Source organism: Lissotriton vulgaris, chromosome 7, assembly GCF_964263255.1.
Source record: "Lissotriton vulgaris chromosome 7, aLisVul1.2, whole genome shotgun sequence".
Lineage (NCBI taxonomy): Eukaryota > Metazoa > Chordata > Amphibia > Caudata > Salamandridae > Lissotriton > Lissotriton vulgaris.
Window position 1 is genome coordinate 540,371,138 of NC_141695.1, and position 23,455 is coordinate 540,394,592.

At 44.3% G+C, this 23,455-nt stretch overlaps 1 protein-coding gene across 1 annotated transcript in view; it reads right to left on the reverse strand.

The window, feature by feature from the left end:
* TVP23C (trans-golgi network vesicle protein 23 homolog C) overlaps positions 1–23,455 on the reverse strand; it is a 110,281-nt gene that overhangs the window by 13,702 nt on the left and 73,124 nt on the right. Inside the window, exon 5 of the mRNA XM_086930614.1 lies at positions 5,725–5,856. Coding sequence (XP_086786740.1) covers positions 5,725–5,856 — 132 coding nt within the window. The remainder of the gene's footprint in view (positions 1–5,724; positions 5,857–23,455) is intronic.

Here is a 23,455-nt window from a genome sequence, read left to right on the forward strand (position 1 = left end):
CAGAAGGCCTGGGATGCTTGGTTGCGTCAATCTCTGAAAGGTTGTGGCTTAGAACATCTTTGGACTTCCTGCCGCTGGAGGAAGAGGACCAAACTATCTATGATCCCGACAAGGTGCTACCGCTGAACTAAAAAAAAAAAAACAGTTCCTCCCGCTTTTAGATTCTCCTCAACGGCAAACCCGTTTCAACAGGCCCTCTGTAGGAAATTGGGTTACAGGCTGAGGGAGATGAACCCTACTCAAGAAGCAACCACAATTCTTGTCACGGTGAAACACAAGTTAACCCCAAATTAAGCTGTGCTTAACCCTCTGGTAGCTTAGCACAAAAGCAGTCTGGCTTAACTTAGAGGCAATGTGTATTTATGAAGAACTTCAAAACACAATAAGAAAAATCCCACACCAATTTAGAAAAATACAGTAAACTTAAATAAATTTGCCACCAAAACAACAAAAATCCTATCGTTAGAATTGGAGATTTGCAATTTTAAATATTTAGGTAAAAATAGTGCTTGAAAGCACAAAGCGCTAACTGTAGTTATCTGGTCGCGCCAGACCTGGACAAATTCACAAGTTAAGGCCGTGATGGAGCGCGGGCACTACAGAGACACAGTTAGGCCTTAAAGGTAGTAAAGTACCTTAAATCCTGGTTGAGGAGTGTTGCGAGGTCCCGATTCGAGGAGCCACTGAGCAGAGGTGATTCAGGCTGCGCTGTGTGATCGTGCATGGAGGATGCGTCGTGCAGCGGCGGTCCCAAAGAGCTGCAACGCTGTGACGTGAGGTCCTGCATCAAGGATGCATTGCCCAGCAGCGGTTCTGAGGAGCCGCAGGGCTTCGATACACGGTCTTGTGTTGAGGCTGCGAGCACGGTGGAGGATTAACAAGGTGCGACGTCCTGCATTAGGGAAGTATTGCACAGCGGCAGTTCTGATGAGTCAAGATGGGTCAGTTCTGCTTGGACCATATCTGGAGTGGCAGAGCACCTTCAAGCTCACTTCCAAGGGTGCAGGACTGAGGTGGCAACAATTGGGGGGGGCAGGATGACAAAAGCTAGAGATCAGGTGCTAGGTTCAAGGTTGTTGGAGCCTTTTCTGTATCTGAGGCTTCAATCAGGAGGCCAGCAAACAAGCACTTGGCAGTCACTCTGGTAATCCTGGGTTCAAGACGCAGGTCCAGTCCTTTTCACTCAGGCAGGAGGGCAGCAAAGTGGCAGTAACCCTTGCAGCAGTGCAGCAAATCAGTCCTCCTGAGCCTTCCACAGGTTGATAGTTGTACTGAAGAGCTGGGTCTGAGAGTCCACTATTTATACTTCGTGCGAGCTTTGAAGTAGGAAAGGTTTCTGGGGGATTCCACCCCCAAAAGGTGTTGGGAATTCCCTGCCTCCCTGCCCTAGCCCCAAGTGGTCTGGGGGCACGAAAGACTAATGTGTAAACCTTTGTGAGTGAGGCAGAGTTTTGTGATGTGCTATAGTGATAGCTCCATCCCCATTCAAGTCAGAGATAGCCCATCCAGCCAACACCTATTCCCCCTTTGTCTCACTGTCTGAGAGCAATACACAAAGACCAACTGCCAGCTACACCTAGTCATGTGACCCACGATACAGGCACTAAATGGTTGGGACAAGAAAATGCAAACTTTCTATAAGTGCCATTTTAAGAATTGTGGCTTAAAATCCTACTTTATCATTAAAGAGGGTTTTAAACTACAATTCTCTAGAGACCAAGCTCACAATGCCTACCTGCTCCCAATTGAGTTATGAATTATTAAATGTAATAAGGTAAACAAGTGTTAATCTACGGGATAGGCAAAGCTTGCAGCAGTGAAAAACTAATTTTAGAGTTTTTCACTATCAAGACATGTAAGATTCAGGCCTGTCAAAAGGTTTATTTAGCATGTTGAAATGGCAGTTTCACCTGCACACACAGGCTGCAATGGCAGGCCTGAGATGTTTAAAGGGCTACTTCAGTGGGTGGCACAATGCTACAGGCCCACTAGTAGCATTTCATTTACAGGCCCTGGTTCATGTAATACCACTTAACTAGGGACTACAAATTATTTAAATGTGCCAGTTGGGTGTGAGCCAATTTTACCATGATTAAAGGAGAGAGCATAAGCACTTTATCACTGGTTTACAACGTTGAGGTGTGCAGTCCTAAAATCTAACAAAAACAGGCTCAGAAAACATGAGGGTTAAGGCAAAAGGTCTGGGGATGACCTTGTAGAGAGGGCCAAGTCAGACACTATTGATGAGAAGGAATCTGTCCTTGTGGACCAAGTCCAAACATAGAAATCTTAATTGGGCAAAAAGTACCTGGCTGATGAGCGGGACCGTATCCATCGGCTATCAGGTTTCAAGAGAACTTTTTCAGATACAGCATGCAATCTTGTCCTGCTGGGGAATTTGGATTTCCATTTGTTTAGTCTACAGTAATATCTTCGACCATGACAAACCTGCTTGGTTCATCCGACCCAGGCTCCATCACAGTCACCCTGAAATTGCGCCAAGGTCCAAATGACACTTCAACAGCACTTTTTATTGGCATATTACTTTTTTGTGGTATTTTTTCTTTAAAATCTTTGAAAACATTAATATACCCCTCAATCCCTTTATTCAATTTTTATTGTTTTGGTGTCATTTTGCCTATTATATTTTTTTCTATTTTTATAAATTGGAGTGGGATTTTTTATTGTGTTGGGTTTTCAACTTTAATTGTTTTGTTACTTCTAAATGCTTTAGATATTTTCTCCAAGTTAAGCCTGTCTCCTCCGAGCCATAGCTAAGAGGGGCTGAGCTTAGATTTAAATTACTGAAACCTTTGCATGGACCTAACAGATTTTTGACTTTGTTACTTGAGTTGGACTACCATCCACCCCATTTGGTAAGTACGTCAGTGACATTGGCTACTCCATATCTGACCTACTCAGAGGAGTAAAGGTCACCACAGGTTTGGCCATTCAACCGCCTACCAAATTTAGAGTCGAATAACCAGTTTTTACTGCCCCTTGCCACCATGCACATTCTGGTGGTAACGGGCTGTGAAAACATAAAAAAAGAAATCTCTTATGGCGTGGGAATAATTCGTTTTTAGTATTTTCAAAAACAAAATCCGACAATGGGATTTCGTTTTGAAAATACAATGTTCTTTTTTTAAAGTTTGACAACAGTACCGTCATTTTTACAGTACAGTCCATCAAACTTTAATGAAACATGACCCACTGTGACGGCGGCTCCTGCCAATGTTAAGAGATGCTTGATGGGCCGGCAGACATCTCTAAATTTGGCAGGCAGAGGACACTCAGTATGGCAGGAGTAAAGTAAAGGATGGGAGATTGAGCAGAGGATGTGTTTAATAACCATACCTGCACATTATTGAACTGGGGAACTAGGTTTGGATCTCAGTGTCAGGTCACGGTCCTGCGATTCTGGGTAAATAACGTAAATAAATACATGTGTCTTTGTGTAACTCGTGCTCATATAAAACGCTTCAATACTTTTGGGTTAAGTCTACTTCACCAACCTGACGGAACCACTTCCGTCTGCCAAACACTAAACCCGGCCCTTTGCTTTCAACATTATTGTATTTACTAAATTATCTGTTCAAGAACTTTTTCAAAATGGTGCCAACAAAACGAGATAAAACAAATTTGGATAGTGCTGCAAAAGTTATACATAAGAAATTGTTTCAACACTACTAATAGGCGTTCTTGTTTATTATCAGGATTTCCTTTGCTCTTTTGGTGTCTGCAAATATATTTTCAGTGTCAAGCACAAGTCTGACTCAAAGAGGTCACCATGGCTGCACTCAGTTTGTGTCAGTGACTGGGGAGAAGGGCCTGAGCACTTAGCCTACTGAATGGTCCATTAGAAGAATCATCATGTTTGAGGTATGGAGTGGTCAGTGCTGAAAGCATGAATTTTCCTATGCATGCGCCATGCCAATATAAACGTGTGCACCATTGCGTAAAATGAACCTGCAATTTTTTTCAAACAAGATTACAAGTAAATGAACAGGTAATGTTTCTGTGAAGGCTGCACTTGTGTAATTAAATGTGTATTAATCCAACTGGAAGGGATGCAGGAATATGCTAGTCATAAGCCAGATTGTATGATCATCTTAAACTATTGATGAAGTCATGAATGTCATGGTGCTCTGGACAACAAATGCATCAGAACTTCTGACAGACCATGGCACGTGGAAGGCTGTTGGTCAGTCATGTGCCAATTTCAGGAGATGTGGTAAGATGGGGCATGCTAACTGCCAAAGACTCAAAGTTTCAAAAGAGTAGATACTTCACTTCATCTCGTTTGGCATTATTCCAATACTATCTTCTCTTTAGCAACGTTGCATCACAGAAACCACAACGTTGAAAGCCGTCGACAAGGTACTACATGCGCCACATGCTGGGAACCTGGCTCTTGTGGCATTACATACCCATCACCAATCTGACACCACGTACAGAGTGCTCCTCAATATCTCTATGGGTGGGCAATAATGGCATTTAACAAAAGTAATTCACCTTGTTCTTCTAAGGCGGTGCCAAGGTGTACGTGTAGAGATGGTTGATTCACACTCAACAGTGATCCCTCTTTCCACATAAAACCACTGCATGAATCTAGTTACCAAGCATCAACATAGCTGACCGCTCTACTTCAGAAACAACTCAAAGGCCATAATCTCCAAAATCAAACTCTGCCTAGAAGGCATTTAATAAGGAACACCATCTCCTTGCTCATGAACCCAAGGAATCCTAACCAGATTGGACTCTGGCAAATCACTGTGATTTTCCAGTGTTCACAAGTCCAATCTGGTTAGGATTTCTTGGTTCCAGGAGCAAGGTGATAGTCCTCCATTGTAATAAGTCTAGAAAGTTAACATATAAGGAAACAGCCCCACAAAGCAGCAGGCTGCGATACAACATTCCACAGGAATTATGTGAGCGTTAAATTGGCTTCAGTTATGAAAGTATCATGCACCAAACTAAACAACACCATCTACCATCTACAAACACACCACATGCCATTCTAACCATGCAAAAAGAGAAAATATTGTGGCTAAGTTTGTCCTCCACATCAGTATTATCCACCCATAAGACCCTCGCCACATCTAGTTTTACCACACATCCACGTGTCCCCCGTTAGAATTTAAAGGGTAATACTCAAACCCCTCCCTACTCACAACAATCTCTGCAAATGCACTCCCTGTCCTCCCTGCTTGCCTATGAAAATATCTCACAACCATCATGCAGTGGCCGACAGGCTATGGCTCAAGGCATTTAGTTACGTTGGGATAATCTAAAGCACAAATCCATGAAGCTTAAGCTGTGGAGTCATATGTGCACTCTCGAGATGTAGCAATAAGCCATCATGCCTGTACAGTGTGATCTATTGCTCAAACTCTTGTAAAGTATGACACATCTAGGCTGTTATAAAGAAATCAAGAAACCACAGAAAATAGTTCAAGTGCAAAAAGTACAAAAACACTGCCATCTAAAGAAGCTGGTCATACCCACCAAGAGGACTGCAAAGCAAAACAACAAGTATACTATGTATAAATGGGAAATTCCTTACATGAACTGTAGTGTCAGTAATCTTCCGAAACCAACATCAACTGGAAAATTGAAATTAAGCCCTATATTACCATTCCTACATAAATACAGGGCATTCTTACTCCATTTGAACGTGGCCCATACTTAACCAAAATTCAGTAAGAAAAAAAAACAACTTACCAGCCATTTGATATTCAATGAAAATAGCGTAATAAATGCAAAGATCACCCAGAAGATAGGACAGGTTACCAGCCCCAACCAGAAGATCCGCGATTCAGAATCTGAAGAAACTTTTTTTCCTTGAGCAGGTGCCTGCAATTTAAGAAGTTAATTTCAATGGATCCTTCCAAAGTACACTTCCAAAGACAATGTGAATAGCAATAAATGTGCCATTTCAGAACATTGTTAATTAAAATGCTCTAAGAAGTTAAATGTATTCCTCGTTTTCCTGACGGTGTACACACAAATGAGCACCCAGTTGGGGATAGCATGACTTGCGCCCGATGCGAAGCAAACTCCATGCACCATAAAGGAGTTACCAACTGTAAAATGCTGGTATAAATTGATGACAGCAATGGCAAAAGGATAAACGACATCCTCTTCACTTGGGGTGTTAGCCATCAATACTTAAGTTGAAGGTATCACTACTGAAACCCGCCAAGAGAAAACATCAAAAATTGCAAAAAAGAAAAGTCCCACTTAGCTTAGAAAAAATGACGAAGAAAAAAAGTGTCTGCTACTCAAAAGGTAAACCATCAGCCAAATGCCCAGCTACCCCTCAAATCGCCTGTTAGCTGTATATTAGCCTTTGATACAGTAGACCCCTGCACCGCCTGTCAGCTAGATTTACTGTGCAAAAATACCACATACACATTGGACATGGCTTAGTACAAAAGTTACTTCAGACATAATGTCAATAAAAAAAAATCTAACACTTATCAGGACTGTTCTTTATCTCCTGGACAAAAACAATCAACTACACTCAATAAAAAATGTCTTATAATTTTCAAACCTATAACAAAGTTTTGACTCTAGACCCACTCTGCTTCCACAGAGAAAACAGCACGGTTTGCTTTAAGCCATAACACATGAAATAACTCAAAGAGAAATACTGGCTATGGGAAAAATACAGACCAAGTGGAAAAGTCCACTATGGAAAAGAGCAAAAGAAAAAATTATGTATGGAACAATTACTTTTGTCCACTGGTAATTAAGCAGGATGTCCTACATGCCACTGTGCAAATCAGTCTAGGCACACCACCAAAATTGACAGTCAGTCTCAAATTCTAATCCACATCCCCTCTGACCGCAAACACATACAGTCCCGGACTAGTTCTGCCTTCTTTGAAAAGGGCTGTACTGTTCATATGCATACAGGACCAACGATAACCTGCACAAGGTTGGTACAGTTGTTTAATGGTAAAGGCTACCTAAAAATAAAGGTACGGTATACAGCCACAGTAATACCACAGGGTCAGATTCATTTAGGAACTTCAATAAATCACTGTTTTGTCTCTATATTTGGGCAGAATACCATCTCTCTCCCATTTCATCATGGTAGCCAATACAAGAACATTATTTTTTAAATCACGGCCTTTACTGAACAAAAGTTATTCTCTTTACCGGAATGGTGGCACCTGTAAAATTCCACAGACTACTGTAAGACAAGGGCCATTATTTAGCAAAATACACTTTAACAGCCCAAAAGGAAGGCAGGCAGTCAAGCAGAAACAAATAGTTTACCTGTCGGTGTAGTTTTGCAGCTTGAAGATCTTTCTGGATTCACTATGCTGTGCATTATTCCGCGGTCTTGTGGGTTGGGTCCGGATTCGTAGTCTTTTCTTTTCTTTTTTGTAGCCCAGGTGGGCGTTGACATCCCACCTTTTGGTGTATTTCCGGTGACGTCAGCACGCTCCCTGCGGAAGCACCCACTCTAGGGCGCCATCTTCGGATTCTTTTTTCTCGTGTTTGTTCTGTTACCGAAGTAATGGCAATGTTCTAGTAAGTCATTCACCGCTTTAACCTTCAAGGCTTGTTTGTTCAAATAATTGTCCATGTTTTCAACCCCCTTCCTCTCCAGCCTCATCTTTCTGGCGGAGGTGGGTGGGTTCGCTAGTGAATTCAGAAAGATCTTCAAGCTGCAAAACTACACCGACAGGTAAGAAACTATTAGTTTTGCAGCGTGAATCTTTCTGGATTCACTATGCTGTGCATAGACTTTGTAGCGGTTTCTCATGTTTGTGGCAGCTGGGTGGAAGATGAGTGTTGGTAATTGAATATGTGTTGAAGCACCATTTGTCCGACTTGTGCTTCCTTGTTCATCTGTATATCCACACAGTAGTGCTTTGTGAACGTGTGCACTGAAGCCCATGTTGCTTCCAGGCATATGTCCTGAATGGGTGTGTTGGCTAGGAAAGCTATTGTAGCTCCCTTTTTCCTGGTAGAGTGGGCCCGTGTCCCTCCAGCTAGTTCTTCCCCTGCCTGTTTGTGGCAGAATTGTATTGTCTGTGCGATCCATCTCGCAATTGTTCCTTCAGTTACTGGTTTTCCCATGAAACTCTTTGCGATGGAAACAAAGAATTGCTTTGTTTTCCTGTGTTCCTTTGTCCTTTCAATGTAGTGCATGATTGCCCTTCTGGCATCTAGGGTGTGAAGAGCTCGTTCAGCGCTTGTTGTCGGTTTCTGGAAGAAACTTTGTATTTGTATGGTTTGATTCATGTGGAACCCTGACACCACCTTCGGCATGAAGTGTGGGTCCGTTCTCATTACCACCCTATCATTGTGAATTTGGATGTAGGGTTCCTGTATCGTTAAAGCCTGTAATTCGCTTACCCTGCGCAGCGAGGTGATTGCTACCAGGAAAGCTGTTTTCATTGTTAGCCTCTCTAGGGATGCTTTGTGAATTGGTTTGAAAGGACGTTTAATCAGTTCTGTTAGGATCAGGTTAAGGTTCCATGCAGGTGGTGGCACCCTCTTTGGAGGCGCAATCCTCTTAGCTCCTTCCAGGAATCTTTTAACCACTTGTGAGGTGAAGAAACTCTTACACGTTTCCCCTCTTGTGTAAGCGACTATTGCGGCCAAGTGAACTCTCAAGGAGGATGAGCTTAGTTTCTTGTCTAGTAGGTGCGTGAGGTATCTTCGCACCGTCGAGTCCCTTTGCATCTTATTGTGCAGCTTCTCTCTCCTGCACCATAGAGTGAATCTCTTCTATTTCGATACATAGCACTTTCGTGTGCTGGGCCTTCGTGCCTCCCGAAGTTCCCTCAGGGTGCTCTCTGGTAGTTTCAGATGCGCAAATTCTATGTCCTCAGGAGCCATGCTACCAGGCACAGGCTCTCTGGCTCTGGGTGTAGCACCTGCCCGTTTTGCATGGAGATACAAAAGGGGGTGGTGATGAACAGAGTGTCTGAATTGAGCAGACCACTCTTACCCAGTCCAAAGATCAGGGCTTGATCCATCACCGTTATTTATCTCACTGCCCCATCCCAGCTCAGAACCTGGCTATATGCAAATCAGTCTGTCCCTGGCCCAGTGCATCATGGGAACAGGGCAGACTAAACTACCAAGCCAATTCTTTACCAGAAAGGAGACAAGCTACCGGGGACCGGTTTCTGGCATTTCAGCCTCTTCGGCCCGGCTTGCTTGAATCCTGATGGAGCAGTGAGAAAGGGACTCATGTCTGAGTATACCCTGCCACACCTATAGTGGCCAAAATCGATTTACAAAAGGGGGTGGTGATGAACAGAGTGTCTGAATTGAGCAGACCACTCTTACCCAGTCCAAAGATCAGGGCTTGATCCATCACCGTTATTTATCTCACTGCCCCATCCCAGCTCAGAACCTGGCTATATGCAAATCAGTCTGTCCCTGTTTCCTTCCCAGTGTAAGAATTGGCTTTTGTAGTTTGGTTTGCCCTGTTCCCATCATGCACTGGGACAGGAACAGACTAATTTGCATACAGCCAGGTTCTGAAACTGGGATGGTGCAGTGAGCTAAAAAACGGTGTTGGATCTAGCCCTGATCTCTTGACTGGGTTAGAGCTTTCTGCTTAATTCAGAGACTCTGTCCCTCACCACCCCTTGTTGTAAATATTTTTGTCCACCCTAAGCGTGGAAGGGTATTCTCAGATGTGAGACCCTTGCTCATTGCACCATCAGGATTCAAGCAAACCGGGCCGAAGACGGCTGTAATGCCAGAAACCGGCCCGGGAGCTTGTTTCCTTCCCAGTGTAAGAATTGGCTTTTGTAGTTTGGTTTGCCCTGTTCCCATCATGCACTGGGACAGGAACAGACTAATTTGCATACAGCCAGGTTCTGAAACTGGGATGGTGCAGTGAGCTAAAAAACGGTGTTGGATCTAGCCCTGATCTCTTGACTGGGTTAGAGCTTTCTGCTTAATTCAGAGACTCTGTCCCTCACCACCCCTTGTTGTAATTATTTTTGTCCACCCTAAGCGTGGAAGGGTATTCTCAGATGCGAGACCCTTGCTCATTGCACCATCAGGATTCAAGCAAACCGGGCCGAAGACGGCTGTAATGCCAGAAACCGGCCCGGGAGCTTGTTTCCTTCCCAGTGTAAGAATTGGCTTTTGTAGTTTGGTTTGCCCTGTTCCCATCATGCACTGGGACAGGAACAGACTAATTTGCATACAGCCAGGTTCTGAAACTGGGATGGTGCAGTGAGCTAAAAAACGGTGTTGGATCTAGCCCTGATCTCTTGACTGGGTTAGAGCTTTCTGCTTAATTCAGAGACTCTGTCCCTCACCACCCCTTGTTGTAAATATTTTTGTCCACCCTAAGCGTGGAAGGGTATTCTCAGATGTGAGACCCTTGCTCATTGCACCATCAGGATTCAAGCAAACCGGGCCGAAGACGGCTGTAATGCCAGAAACCACCCCGGGAGCTTGTTTCCTTCCCAGTGTAAGAATTGGCTTTTGTAGTTTGGTTTGCCCTGTTCCCATCATGCACTGGGACAGGAACAGACTAATTTGCATACAGCCAGGTTCTGAAACTGGGATGGTGCAGTGAGCTAAAAAACGGTGTTGGATCTAGCCCTGATCTCTTGACTGGGTTAGAGCTTTCTGCTTAATTCAGAGACTCTGTCCCTCACCACCCCTTGTTGTAAATACGTTTTGCATGGAGAGCAGGTCTTTTCTCATTCCGAATCTGTGGGGTGCGCTCTGTGCCATCTCCATAATCTGTGAATACCATGTCTGCCTGGCCCACTGTGGTGCGACCAGTATCAGTGTCATGTTGCTCGCTCTGCACTTGCTGAGGACTTTGTACATCAGCGGTATCGGGGGAAAAACGTAGGCAAATGTCCTCGACCAGTCTATCCATAGGGCATTCCCCCGGTCAGCCTGGATGCAAAGTTTCGGCATTTTGCATTTTGGCGTGTTGCAAATAGGTCCACCGACGGTGTCCACCACCTGTCGAACAGCCTTCTCGTCTCCTGTGCATTGAGCTCCCATTCGTGGGTTGCCAAGGTCTGTCTGCTTCGCTTCTACGTTGTCCTTCCCTGGCAGATGGATGGCTAGCAGGTCTATGTTAAAAGGGATGTACCATGCCCATATCTCCCGCGCCAGCTTCGAAAGCGTGGCAGATTGTGTTCCACCCTGCTTGTTGATGTAGAACATCGCTGTCGTGTTGTCCGTCTGGATCAACACTCTCTGGTTGTACAGTTTTGTCTGGAAGGCTTTTATAGCGAGGAAAACTGTTTTCAACTCCAGGTAATTGATGTGTTTGACCGCATCTGCTGGTGTCCAAAGACCCCTCACTGAGTTTCTTCATGTGAGCTCCCCATCCCTTCTGGGATGCATCTGTGGGGATGGCCACCGTTGGCGGCGTTAGAGGCTTTCCCCTTGTCAAGTTCTCCATGTTCCACCATGCCATTTCTTTCTGCACTGCGTGCATTACAACCACTAGATCCTCCCAACGACCTGTTACTTGTGACCATTGCTCTTGTAACCACTCCTGTAAAGGTCTCATGTGCAGCCGCACATTTGGCACTAGGTGTATGCATGATGACATCATGCCCATGATCTTGCTCGCTGTTCTCACTGTCCGAGCTTGCCCCCTCTGGTAGAGCTTCGTCTCCTTCACCAGTGCAACTGACCTCTTCTCGCTTGGGAACACCTTGCTCTGTACGGTGTCAATCTGAGCTCCCAGGAAGATTTTTATTTGTTCTGGTTCCATTGAGGATTTCCCCCAGTGTATGGAGAATCCCAGGTCCATCAGTGTTCTTGTCACTCTCTCTGCATGCTCCTTGCATATCTGGTATGACCTTGCTTTTATTAGCCAGTCGTCCAGGTAAGGTTATACGTGCATTCCCTCACTGCTTAGGTGTGCTGCGACTGTTGCTAGGCACTTTGTGAAGACCCTTGGCGCCGACTTTAGACCGAACGCTAGGGTTGTGAAAGGATAGTGGTGTTCCCCTATGGCGAACCTGAGCAGATGTTTGTAACTTCTGTTCATTGGTATGTGTAGGTAGGCATCCTTTAGGTCTATGGTGACCATGAAGTCTCCTCTTTGCTATTGAGGAAGCACCTCTTGTAGGGAGGTCATTTTGAATTTTTGCGTTCTTATGAATTTGTCCAGGATGGGTCTCACTGTTTTTCGTCTACCTTTGGCACTAGGAAGTAAGTTGAATACACCCCCTGTTCCTTTCTCTGTAAGGTACTGGTTCTATGGCTTGTTTTTGCAAGAGCTCTCTTGCTTCCTCTTGAAGTAACTGCAGCTGTTTCCTTGCTAGTTGCCTTCTTTTTGGCTTTCTGCTGGTTGGTGTCTTTTCCAGTTCTATGCAGTATCCGAACTGCATGATGTTTAGAACCCATTTGTCTGAAGTTATTGCCTTCCACTCCTGGAAGTAATGCTTTAGTCTTCCTCCCACTGGTCTCACATGTACGCAGGTGTTTAGTGCTCTTGACCCCTGCGTGTTGTCCTTGTGCCTCTGGGAGTTCTTATTTGGGTGGGCACACGTTGCCTGACCAAGTCACTTGGCGGGGGGGTTGCTGTCCTCCCCTCCTATTCTGGCCACATCCATTGCCTCTCCCGCGAAAGGACTGGCCCCTCTGCTGTTATTGCCAGGACTGCTTCTGTTGTCCTTGCTGTGTTTGGCTCTCCGCCTGGTGGGATTGTTGGAACGCCTGGTGCGATGTTCCTGGCTGGTTACCACCCCTGCCGTTGGGCCTTCGTGATGGGGTGCCCCTTTTCGACCCTCTGAACTGCAATGCCCCCATGGACCTTGCTGTCTCATTGTCTTTCTTTAGTTGGCTGAGCTTTTCGTCTACTGGGGCCCCGAACAAGGTCTGTCCGTTGAACAGGGTGTTCAGGATGCTGTGTTGTACTTCTGGCTTGAAGCTTGACACCCTGAGCCAGGCTTGTCTTCTTTCTGTGATGCCCATCATCATGAGCCTACTGGAGGTGTCAGCTCCGTCCAGAGCTGTCTTGATGCAAGAGTTTGCCACATTCTTCCCCTCTTTTACTAGGTTTTCAGCTCTGTCCCTGAATTCCTGAGGCACATTCTTTATCAACTGGCCCAGTTCCTCCAGGATCTGGTACTGATGCCTATTTAGTAGTGCGTTGGAATTGGCCATTCCCCAGTGCATCGCGGCATTCCTTTCAATTCTTCTCCCTACCAACTCCATCCTCTTGCTCTCCTTGTCTGGAGGTGGCCCTGATGTAGTAGGCACATTAGCCCTTTTCCTTGCTGTAGCAGCAATGATTGAGTCAGCTGAGACCGTGCCCTGGATATAGGGTGGGTCCTTGGATGAATGTTTATACTAGTTTTCAGTCCTTGGGGTGACTGCCTTGCATGTAGCCGGCTTCTTTCCCTTGTGCCATGACACTTACCAGCATTGGCAGGTACTGGCTCCTGGTCTGTGTGGGGAGCAATGTCTTGAGAAGGAAGGCAGCCTTCTGCTGCTCTTCGTCGAATTTCACCTTGAAGACAGCCGCCGCATTCCTGATGACTGTGTTGTACACCCCAATGTCATCTGGCGGCGAAGGCCTCAAAGGACTTCTTGCCAGTCTAGCTCCTGAGTTTGAGGTCGCCGAACCCAGGAGCATCCTGCGGTCGTCGTCCTCCTCATAGTAGTCGAAGGCGGCCTCGTCTTCGTCCGGTTTGTCGAATGCTTCGACATTCTCCGACTGTTCCTCGACTTCATCCTCTTCCTCCTCGACCACCTCGTGCACCTGTGGCTTGGGCTTCGTCGGGATTATGTAGTCTTTCATCCTGGCGTCGAAATCCTTCTTTCGTTGCAGGATGTTTTCCATCTCGGCTTCGAGATGCCTCTTCTTCTTCTCCATTTCGGCAGCCAAATCTGCGTCCAATGGTTCGGCCGGTCTCTTTGGCGGTAAATTCGGAGCCAAACCTATTTTTGGCTTCGAAGGTTTCAACGCCGAGCTTATTTTCGGCGTCGGCGCTGGAGTCTTTTTCGGGTCCTTCTCCCTCGGCGTCGGACGTTCCTTTTCGGAGACGTTTTCCGACGGCTTTTGCTGTTCTTCAGCTCTCTGCGCCGGGGACTGCTTCTCAGAGGATCCGCTGGGCCTGGGTTTAGGTGCGGGCGCGGCAGCTTTCGGCGCCGGCGCTTCCGAGGAATTTCCCTCGATCTTTGAGACTCAGGGTCTCTCGGGGCCGTAGAGTCTCCTACCTTCTTTGGAGTCTTCGTAATATCGGTCTCTACGACCGTATAGCCGTCGTCTTCTGCGGCGTTGTGGTCTTCTTCGTCTGAAGATAGCGCCAGGTCTCAAAGGGATGGAGGCTGGCCCTTGCCCTGCATCATGGCGTTGGCTACTCTCCGTCTCGCTCGAACTCGAAGAGTTTTCGGCGTAAAGGCGGAGCAGGCGTTGCAGTCGCTGCTCTCGTGGTCTACCAGTAGGCAGAGGTTGCAAACCGGGTGCTGGTCCTTCTGCGCGTACTTGTGGTGGCAATTTGCGCAGAACTTGAAAGGAGTCTTGTACATCTCATGCGTTCAGGGGGCCCCCTGCACTCGCATTCCTCGATGGGAATTCGAAGTTCTTGAACTTCCTTCCCTTCTTCGTCGATCTTGTCGATGAAGTAGTCTCCTGAAGTCTTCTCCAATGTTTTTCGTCCAAAAACTGCGTGTTTTCTTCTTCTTTCTCCAAAAATGTCTGGAGCCGTCTCGGGAACTATCCAGACCCAACCGCGGAAAAAGAATCTTAAGATGGCACCCAAGAGTTGGTGCTTCCGCAGGAAGCGTGCCGACATCACCGGAAATACACCAAAAGGTGGGACGTCGACACCCACCTGGGCTACAAAAATAAAAGACTACGATTCCGGACAAGACCGCGGAATAATGCACAGCATAGTGAATCCAGAAAGATTCATGCTGCAAAAGCATGTGCTTTGGTTGCCACATGAAGCCGCTATATTGGGCCTTGCAGGAGAAACAATCAAACAATCCTCCCTTGGAAACAATGTCTGGAAATTCAAGACACTTAGTTTCCTGCTCAGCTTTCTTCATTTGCTTTATCCTTAAAATGTTCCATCTCCTATGGTTTATTAAATGTATTATTTTATCATTGGTGCTTACCGTCGTTAGAGTTAGCAGTATTAGTGCCATAAGTCTGAATACATGACCCATTCACACTGTGCTTTACAGCAGCATAGCAAAGCAAAAAAAAAAACCACCATAAACCTTCTTTGTCTAGGACCACTCATGCCTTGGAGTCTTTGCGATGAAGGGAGCACTAACTGAATGTTCAGATGCTATTCTCTCTCTCAGCTGAGTATAATCAACATATGATAAATTATTCTCAAGCGGCATTTCATTCAGAGGTTTGCCATCAGATATATATGAGACTAACTCAAGCCTATGTAAAATTATCTAAGTTATAGTGTTTCAAAGCTCATGGATTCTATGGCATGGCAGATGTAATATTGATGGGTACAAAACATGTGTGTGTTTTCCTGGTGCTTTTTCTGCCATCTCTGCTAATTTAGAAGTCACAATGAAATTGCAAGACTGAAAAAGAATTTAGGAGTTATTTAGGGTGCTAGCATGAACTTCTCTCCTCAATTAGTAAACTAACCAAATAGTGCTGGTTTAAGCTATGCTAGCTTTGAGAGTTACTTTGCTTTCTTCCTGTAGGCTGCCATAAACTCATAGTAGGAGCTTCAATCAACTCAAAGCTGGACTATGTAAGTGCCCTGAATGGTGGCCAAACAAATTACACATTTAGGGTTTACAAAATGTGGTGGTGTGTTACATTAGTTGACTCCACAAAATAGAAACAGTGTCTTGAATGCAGAGATTCTTCCATCGGCTTACAGTGAAAGCTAGAACTGATTTTAAAATCCGGAGTTTGGTCAACAAATTTAATCAGGTAACAGACCCACAACTCCAATTGTCTTACTCAAAAAATTGGTAAATACATACCTGTCAAACCTTTGTGATCAGTTGATTTTTCTCTCTTGATTGTTCTACATAGTAAATAAAAGTCTCAGGACGATAGGAGGCTCTCATTAATAGGATATAAACTTTGGAATGCATTACCTCTGCACATCTGAAAAGTAGACTCATTGTCGTCTTTTCTCAAGTTTTTTAAAACTTGCGTGTTTTGCTAGGGTTATTTTAAACTTTCTTTTACGTCACCATTTTGGATTACATCCCGATTGCATAATTCAGCGATTCAGGGATCCTAGATAGGATTCAGTGCATTTATAGTATGGCATAAGTAAACGATCTCCAAGCACTCTAACCGGTTATATATTAGTTAAGTGAGAAGTGATGTGCACACATAACATATGCGGTCTCCAGGGGTACGAGTAGGTGAATTACGGCCGAGGCGAGCTCCACTCAAAGTATTAATACAAGCCCCTCCAGACCATAGGGCTAATCTTAACCTCATTTGAAATACTACGATCAATTGAATTAAAATTGTATGTATTATAGTGCACACACAGTAGGTGTGTACACATCACTTCTAACTTAACTATTTATTTACCTCACTTTCAGGTCACTTAGGAGTGTAACGCACAGGGCTGGCCCCTGTGTGGTCCTGAGGAAGAGCCGTGGGGTGGCCCGAAACAGGTTGACCAACACTAGAGACTTTTAACTCATTATGGTTACATCATTGTCTAGTACCCCTGTTTTTAATATACTAAGAGCTAGAATAAAGTGTTTCGCCCATTAGCCAGGTATTTTCAGCTTTTCTATCCTCTTCACCAAATACTGCACCACACATAGTCGCCTATTAGTGCTCCTACGTAATTTCGCAAGTCGAAGCACGCCTCAATCCGCAGCGGATTGAAAGGACCAATGATGAAGCATGTCACCGGTGGGAAACCCCGGTGAGTGAGGGGACTCAAGAAAGCATTTGTTCTTTCTTGTCATAAATACCTGACCTTCCATTTCAATTTCACTTGGGGGTCAAACTTCACCCTAACTAGGTCCTCTATCCACTTTTTTTTGCGTACATGATTGAAAAGAGGGTGGACCATTTTATTTCTTCCTTGTTAAGTAATGATGCATTGTCACCACTACGTTCAGGCACTTTAACGACTGTAATAACGTGCCATTGAACGTCATTTTTGCTGTGGTTAAAAGTTCGAAAGTGTTCCACCAAAGGGGCATTAGCAACCTTGAAGTGAAGGTGGCTCCTGTGTTGGCGTGTTCTCATTCGGACGTTCTGCGTAGTTCGGCCAATAAAAATCAGATTGCATGGACAAGTAATAGCGTTAATACATTTGTAGCATTGTAATTTGTGAAATGGGGCAATGTCACTTTCACATTTTCATGCACAAATTCTTTGGTATCGACAGGAAACTCACATACACTGTAGTTTTCACATTTATGGTGGCCAGAAAGGGGAGTGAGACTCCATAGATCATTGAGATTACAGTTTATTTTGACGGAAGGTAGACTTGCGCGCACCAAATGATCCTAATGCTTTTGTTTTTACAAAATGCGAAAATTGGGCATTCTAGAGAGCTGATCTGCATTCCGTACATTCCAATGACGTAGTATGCTTTTCTTCACCTGGATGGAAATGGGGGACAATGTAGGGACACATACCATAGTGTCAGGTCAGGGGAGTATAAGGCTCCTGGCCCCAATTTCCCAGAGTACCAGTCCCAAAATTACTTTATAACCCGCATAGCACATGGACACAGATGTGCTTTTTTAAAGATTCCTGATGCAGAGAAACTTGAGTGCCAATTACCGAGCTGATAGAACAGTGGCCAATGATGGCATCATTGATAAGGACTTTGTCATTAACATGGATGTGATTAACAATAAAGGCAAAAAGATCTCAATTGACCAGAAATTATACGAAAAGGCAAGCAGAGTCCACTAGGATTTTTGAGCCTCCTCGTGAGGAAATGGCATTGTAGATTGTTTGAAGGTGCAGACTTTGCCTCAGTTAATACCGGTGGTGGCCTTTCGACTTCAGAAACTTGCCCAGAACCCAAAATGCAAGAGCTGAACACGGAGTAGAATCATGGCCAGCAGTGGCCCTCTAATGTAATAACCTGACCAATATCCTTTGCTTCAATGTAAGAGCATTTGAAAGTCTAAAAGAGAAGTTATTTTAAATATTACATGCTTCTGGTATGTGGTACGGAAGAAAGTGGATCATCAAACAACTTTTTATGCCACTGACTGATATTTAGTCAAATGGGCTCTCCGCCTTTTGATGTTAAGTCATAATTTTTCTTCATATAATTAAAGACTTTCCTAAAAACTCCTCATGGGAGCATGGGGCTTCATGATAAGAAGAAGCTTCTCCTGTCTTTACGGCATCCACAAGTCAGACATGCACACAATCTCCTAACTAACTGTATAAACATTATATTTGATAGGTATAGAGACAGTGACTAGCATGGGCTTAATCATATTAGCAGTAAAACGGGCAGAAGCACTGGCTACAAAACCTGGGTTATACTCACAATCTCAAAACTGATACCTTCCCAATCGCATTTGCTCCGAGTTGATCAAAGAGAACGTATAAATTAGATTGAATTGCTTGGATCTAAAAAAAAAATTCAATATTTTTTTTAAGTTCAAGCAAGTCAACCAATACTACAATTTTGGTCACATGCAATTATTTTACAAACTGTCCATCTAAAATAGTGTATTTCAGATTATTTTACATACTGACCAGCTGAAAAATATACTTTACAATAATCTTTTTGTTTTTAAAACCTAACCCAAGCACAATTATCAGTCACACCTAACTAACCGAACTTCAAAGAGGAGTAAATACAGAATGGTGTAATCTCTAAATTAACCATCCAACAATCTCCTAGTTTTCTCAGCTAGTTCATATTATCGGCTATATACACAGTTTTGGCTTCTTATTCACTGAATTTATCAGACTTTATGGCTGATGGACCTATTGAAATGTCTCCCTTCCAGGCGTGCCATAGTCAACAGATTGAATCAATGTATTCTTAGATTCCCATTGGTAATATTCATCAGTACTGGAATTTTAAATGCGTAGCCGGGCAAAAATCCTACTGACCCTTTCCTTATCCTTATGCAGACTGAGGAAGGTTTCTGCTTTACATTCACTCATTTTATACTGCTTTGATCAGAATTTATATAGATGATGTATTTCTTTTGTTTAAAATTTCGGATGTTACAAATAATCTTTAATTCAGTTTGTGTGGAATGTGGCTCACCCTGAACTGCCTAAATCTCTTATAGGCAATGCACTGGGAGACATGAACTACACACACTCTACACAAATAGAATACAAGAGAGTTCATTTAAATTACACATTTTCTTTGATCAACTCTGAGCAAATGTGATTGGAGAGGTATCAATTTTGAGATTATGAGTTGGTGATGTGAAATGATACTACAAAGTTTAAACAGGCTGGCCATTTTAGTGAACAATATGCCTTAGATTAGAACATTGAAGGAGAAACTGAAATTAAGACTATGCTAATGAACTCTTTTTATCAAAGATTCCCACCCTGTCAACTGGGAATAATTAAAAGAATATCAATCTATGAAAGATCCAAACCACGCACATGTCACAATTTAAATAGCCTTGCCATCTAACACCAGTTAGCCAACAACTATGGGCTGCTCTGGAATACAAGTATTCCACCATGGAAGTAGACTGCCGTCATTGACCAAGGGTGCTTAAGATTCTGTTTTTGAGCCCTGCATGTCAAGCAGGCTTCATGCAAGCTTGGATATAGCTTGGATAAATAACCATTTAATATTGAATATCCTCACCAGTGTTTTAGACTTCAGATCTAACCATGTGCGTTCAAAAAACGCTGGCAAGCCGCAATGGCCCATGTACTGACAGAGCTTAAGGGAATCTGTTGAGACTCATCCCCTCCAACGTACCCAACTCGCATGCTAACACAAGTCTGCATCAACCATCTATGCACCACTGAAAAATGATCAAACCTACAGATTTAAGCTAGTCTTTTCGTAATCAACCAGTTCTAACATTTACTTCCTGAACATACCTAGTAAACCGAACAATCCAACTGTCCCTGCTATCAGACCGTGAAAAAGCTTTTCATGGAATATCTTCACCATACTAGTTTTTTTTAGGTCTCGCCTTTTCCATTCCGAAGGAATAGGAAATGGCGAGAATTCAAGTGCTCAAAATACTCGTGAAACCACAGGTTTTTTCGTGCGGTTTTCTTAGAGTTCACGTGAATCACGTGATCAAACAAGCACGCGCGTCAGCCTCCCTCCCTCCCTCCTAATTGCATTTTTTCACGGCCGCCACCACATCAAAGGGCTTCTCCCAGCGTGTGCTCTGCGGCTTCTCCTCCCCTAATTATTCATGGCTGACCGGTGGCCGGACGTACTTGGTTTCCCGGCCGCTCTTGTTTAGTTTAATTTCAGGACTACTTGATTTACTTTTAACTAGAGCGTCACGCTATACATTTTAAATACGCTCCGTTCCCCCTCTTCCTCCCCCGCCCTACGAATGCCCGCAAGGCAGGCACTGTCTTAATTTTTTACACTTGCTTCCTTTGTAGTCTGTTGTCTCTTGGAGAGGGGATCTGCGTAGGTGTTGCCCAGCAACCGTGCTTGGGAGGGCCCTTAAGATGATTGAGCTGTCCTGACGTCATTGACAATCAGGACTGGGAGTAGAACCGGAGAACATCATGTTGGCTTAATGCCAACTAAGACTTTCTTCACGCACGGTTGAATGCTGGGTTTCGCACGCTACACATATTCCTTATAAACGGGCTGCCTGGCTCACACCGTCCATGCTGTTCTGTGAGCTGGAACGCCGTTATTGACATTTACAGGTAAGCCTTTGGCACTGAAGTACTCTGATGCCACCACTTTTCCCCCGGATGGATGCTGTTCTCCGGATTCAGCCTATGTTCCCAGTTCGCCTAGTACTTTCTCACCCACTAGGCCAGAATGAGCATTCTCTATTAGCTGCGCCTTAGCGATTACTTCACTTTTTACATCAACTCGCTCCACTCGCCCTGCGGAGGCCATTGGTTAGCCCGGGTTTTGATACTGATTTTCATTATGTCAGCTCCCAAAAACTCTGCATCAAGGATTAAGTCGTTCTTCATGGGATCCTGGCTGCCTTGTCGTGTTTCCATACACATTTGGCGATACCACCAGCCAGGTGGGGTTGTGGCAATTTAGCCTCATGCCCTAAACAGTTCGGATGTGTTTCTATTACTCATAATCTGTCACGGAGGGTTGACTTGTATTTTTTAGACACTGCTCAGAACGCCAGGCCTGCTTATGTGGTGTTTTTCCTTTTGTTTTATTCCCCATTTTACGTAACTGTAGGCTTTATTCATTTCATTGCCACATATCACACAGGCATTTGCAGCGTATCTGCTTCAGGGTGCAGCCGTTCTAAATTGCACTTATGAGACAATCCTCTGAGAAGACCTCAGTAACCTTCTTATTCAACATCTACATTGTTTTGCACCATCGCATATTTTTGCGCTAGGCTCAACATGCTGTCACTGACCAGACTACTCCTTTTGATTTATAATTCTCACCCTCCCCTGGCCCTAATCAAGGAGACCTACTGACCATTTGCCGCCAACAGACTGAGCGCCACAAGACTGACTGCCATTGACACTATTCCCGAACAAGCTCCGGACCAGGTCGGGCAAGGTGAACCAACTTTTCCGACCTTACAATTGTGATAACATTCTTCCATCACGTTTGTTATGTACCTTTCAGATTTCTTACATTGTATACGCCAGGTATTGTCAAGTTCTAAGTTTGTATGGGCTTTTTGTACGCTGTATCACTGAACTTACTTATCTTTGACTTAGTGAAAGCTGGAGTCACACATCACCTGAGAATATATGGCCACCCACCCTTCCTCCCTTTTCATTTCCCTACCCTTCATTGTCCATAATGGAGTTGTAAGTTTTGTAATCCTGTACTTGTTTGTTTCTGACTGCCTTTCTCTTTCTGACTTGCGCTTTCCTCCTCCTGCCTCGTGTGTTTGCCTCTTCGCGGTTTTCCTGTGAGTGACGGTCTCAGATTACAACCCCCAACTGCAGCAGCTAAGTGATTTCCTAGCGCATGGTATAGCGTTATTCACACCTCTCCTCTGCCAGCATTCCATACGAGATTCCAGTCCTCCTGACACAGCCTCCGGACATGACTTGCTTAAAGCCTTCTCTAGTCGGCTCCTTTGTGAGAGAGTGAAAGCCTCTGAATGCCGGCATTTCGATGTTTGGTGGTTTTAAACTTTGCTGTTAATCCACGGCGGTCTGCAGCTCCTCACAGGGGGGAATGGGGAAGAAGGCAGTGAGGGGGTACCGGTTCAACAGGCAGTGTTAACTGTGCACCCGTTGTCCTTCAAGCCTAATTGCTATCTGTCACCAAGACCTCAGCATGCCCTCTAACATTTACCACGTGTGTGCCTAGGTAGCAAGCCCCATCAACTTTAAAACAAAACAGTCACTGTAGTTGCTTCGACTTGTTTGAGTTAGGTTTGTTCCCCCGCCCCAATTGCTGTCCACTTGGTTGTATGTTGGTTGACTGGCAAGGCTTACGCACAACCAACAGCTTGTGTGCACAAAAACATTTTCAACACACAGATGCCAGGCTTCTGATTGGCAGACTCTGGTACTGCGAACATTAGTACCCGCATCTATATCTCAGTACAGCAGCCAGGCGGTATCACTGTGGGTCATCTGCATGCTCATTTCAGGGTTACGGTTGGCATGGGTGGGCATATGAAGTGCAGTGTGTGGGTATTCACATACGTTTTGCAGGTTGTTTCCTTCCTTCCTGGACGAGGCACATAAACCTACTCATGCAAAGGCAGGAGAAGAAAGTGTATTTCCATGGTGTTGGCGAGCGGTGAGAACCCCCTTATTAATTTACATGTCAGCTTTCTAATGACGGTGGGGGTTATTTAGTATACAACGGCGCAAAAATTGCTAACAAAAATGGTCCTACCGTCCGACGATTAAGTTGCATGAAGGAAGACTGCATTTAGAAATCTGTGGTTTTAGATTGGGAGGCGAATTACCACGGCAGTGAAGTGAAGCGATTTATCATAATAACAGACGTTTTAAGGCATGGGCGAAGTGGGCAATTGCCCAGGACCTCCACTCTCCAAATGCAATGTTCTTGGATTTTCGTCACAATAAAATACACTGAACATAATCTTCACAAAATTTATTTACAAACGTTTAAGCTATTGCCATTATAAATTACAATAACTTTTATTTAAGTATTAATTATTTACAAAATTAAAAGCCATTGCTATTTGTAATATCAATACATCTAAGTCACGTAAATACAACACACATTGCATTACAAATGCTATAGGTGTCACATTTGCGAAAGTTAAAACTACTGACATTGTAACTGACAAAGCTATTAATTTTGCTATTTTCAAAACCAACACATAAATTAAAAAAGTGTAATTTACAATACCAATTGCTCAAACTTTCCTAATGCGAAAA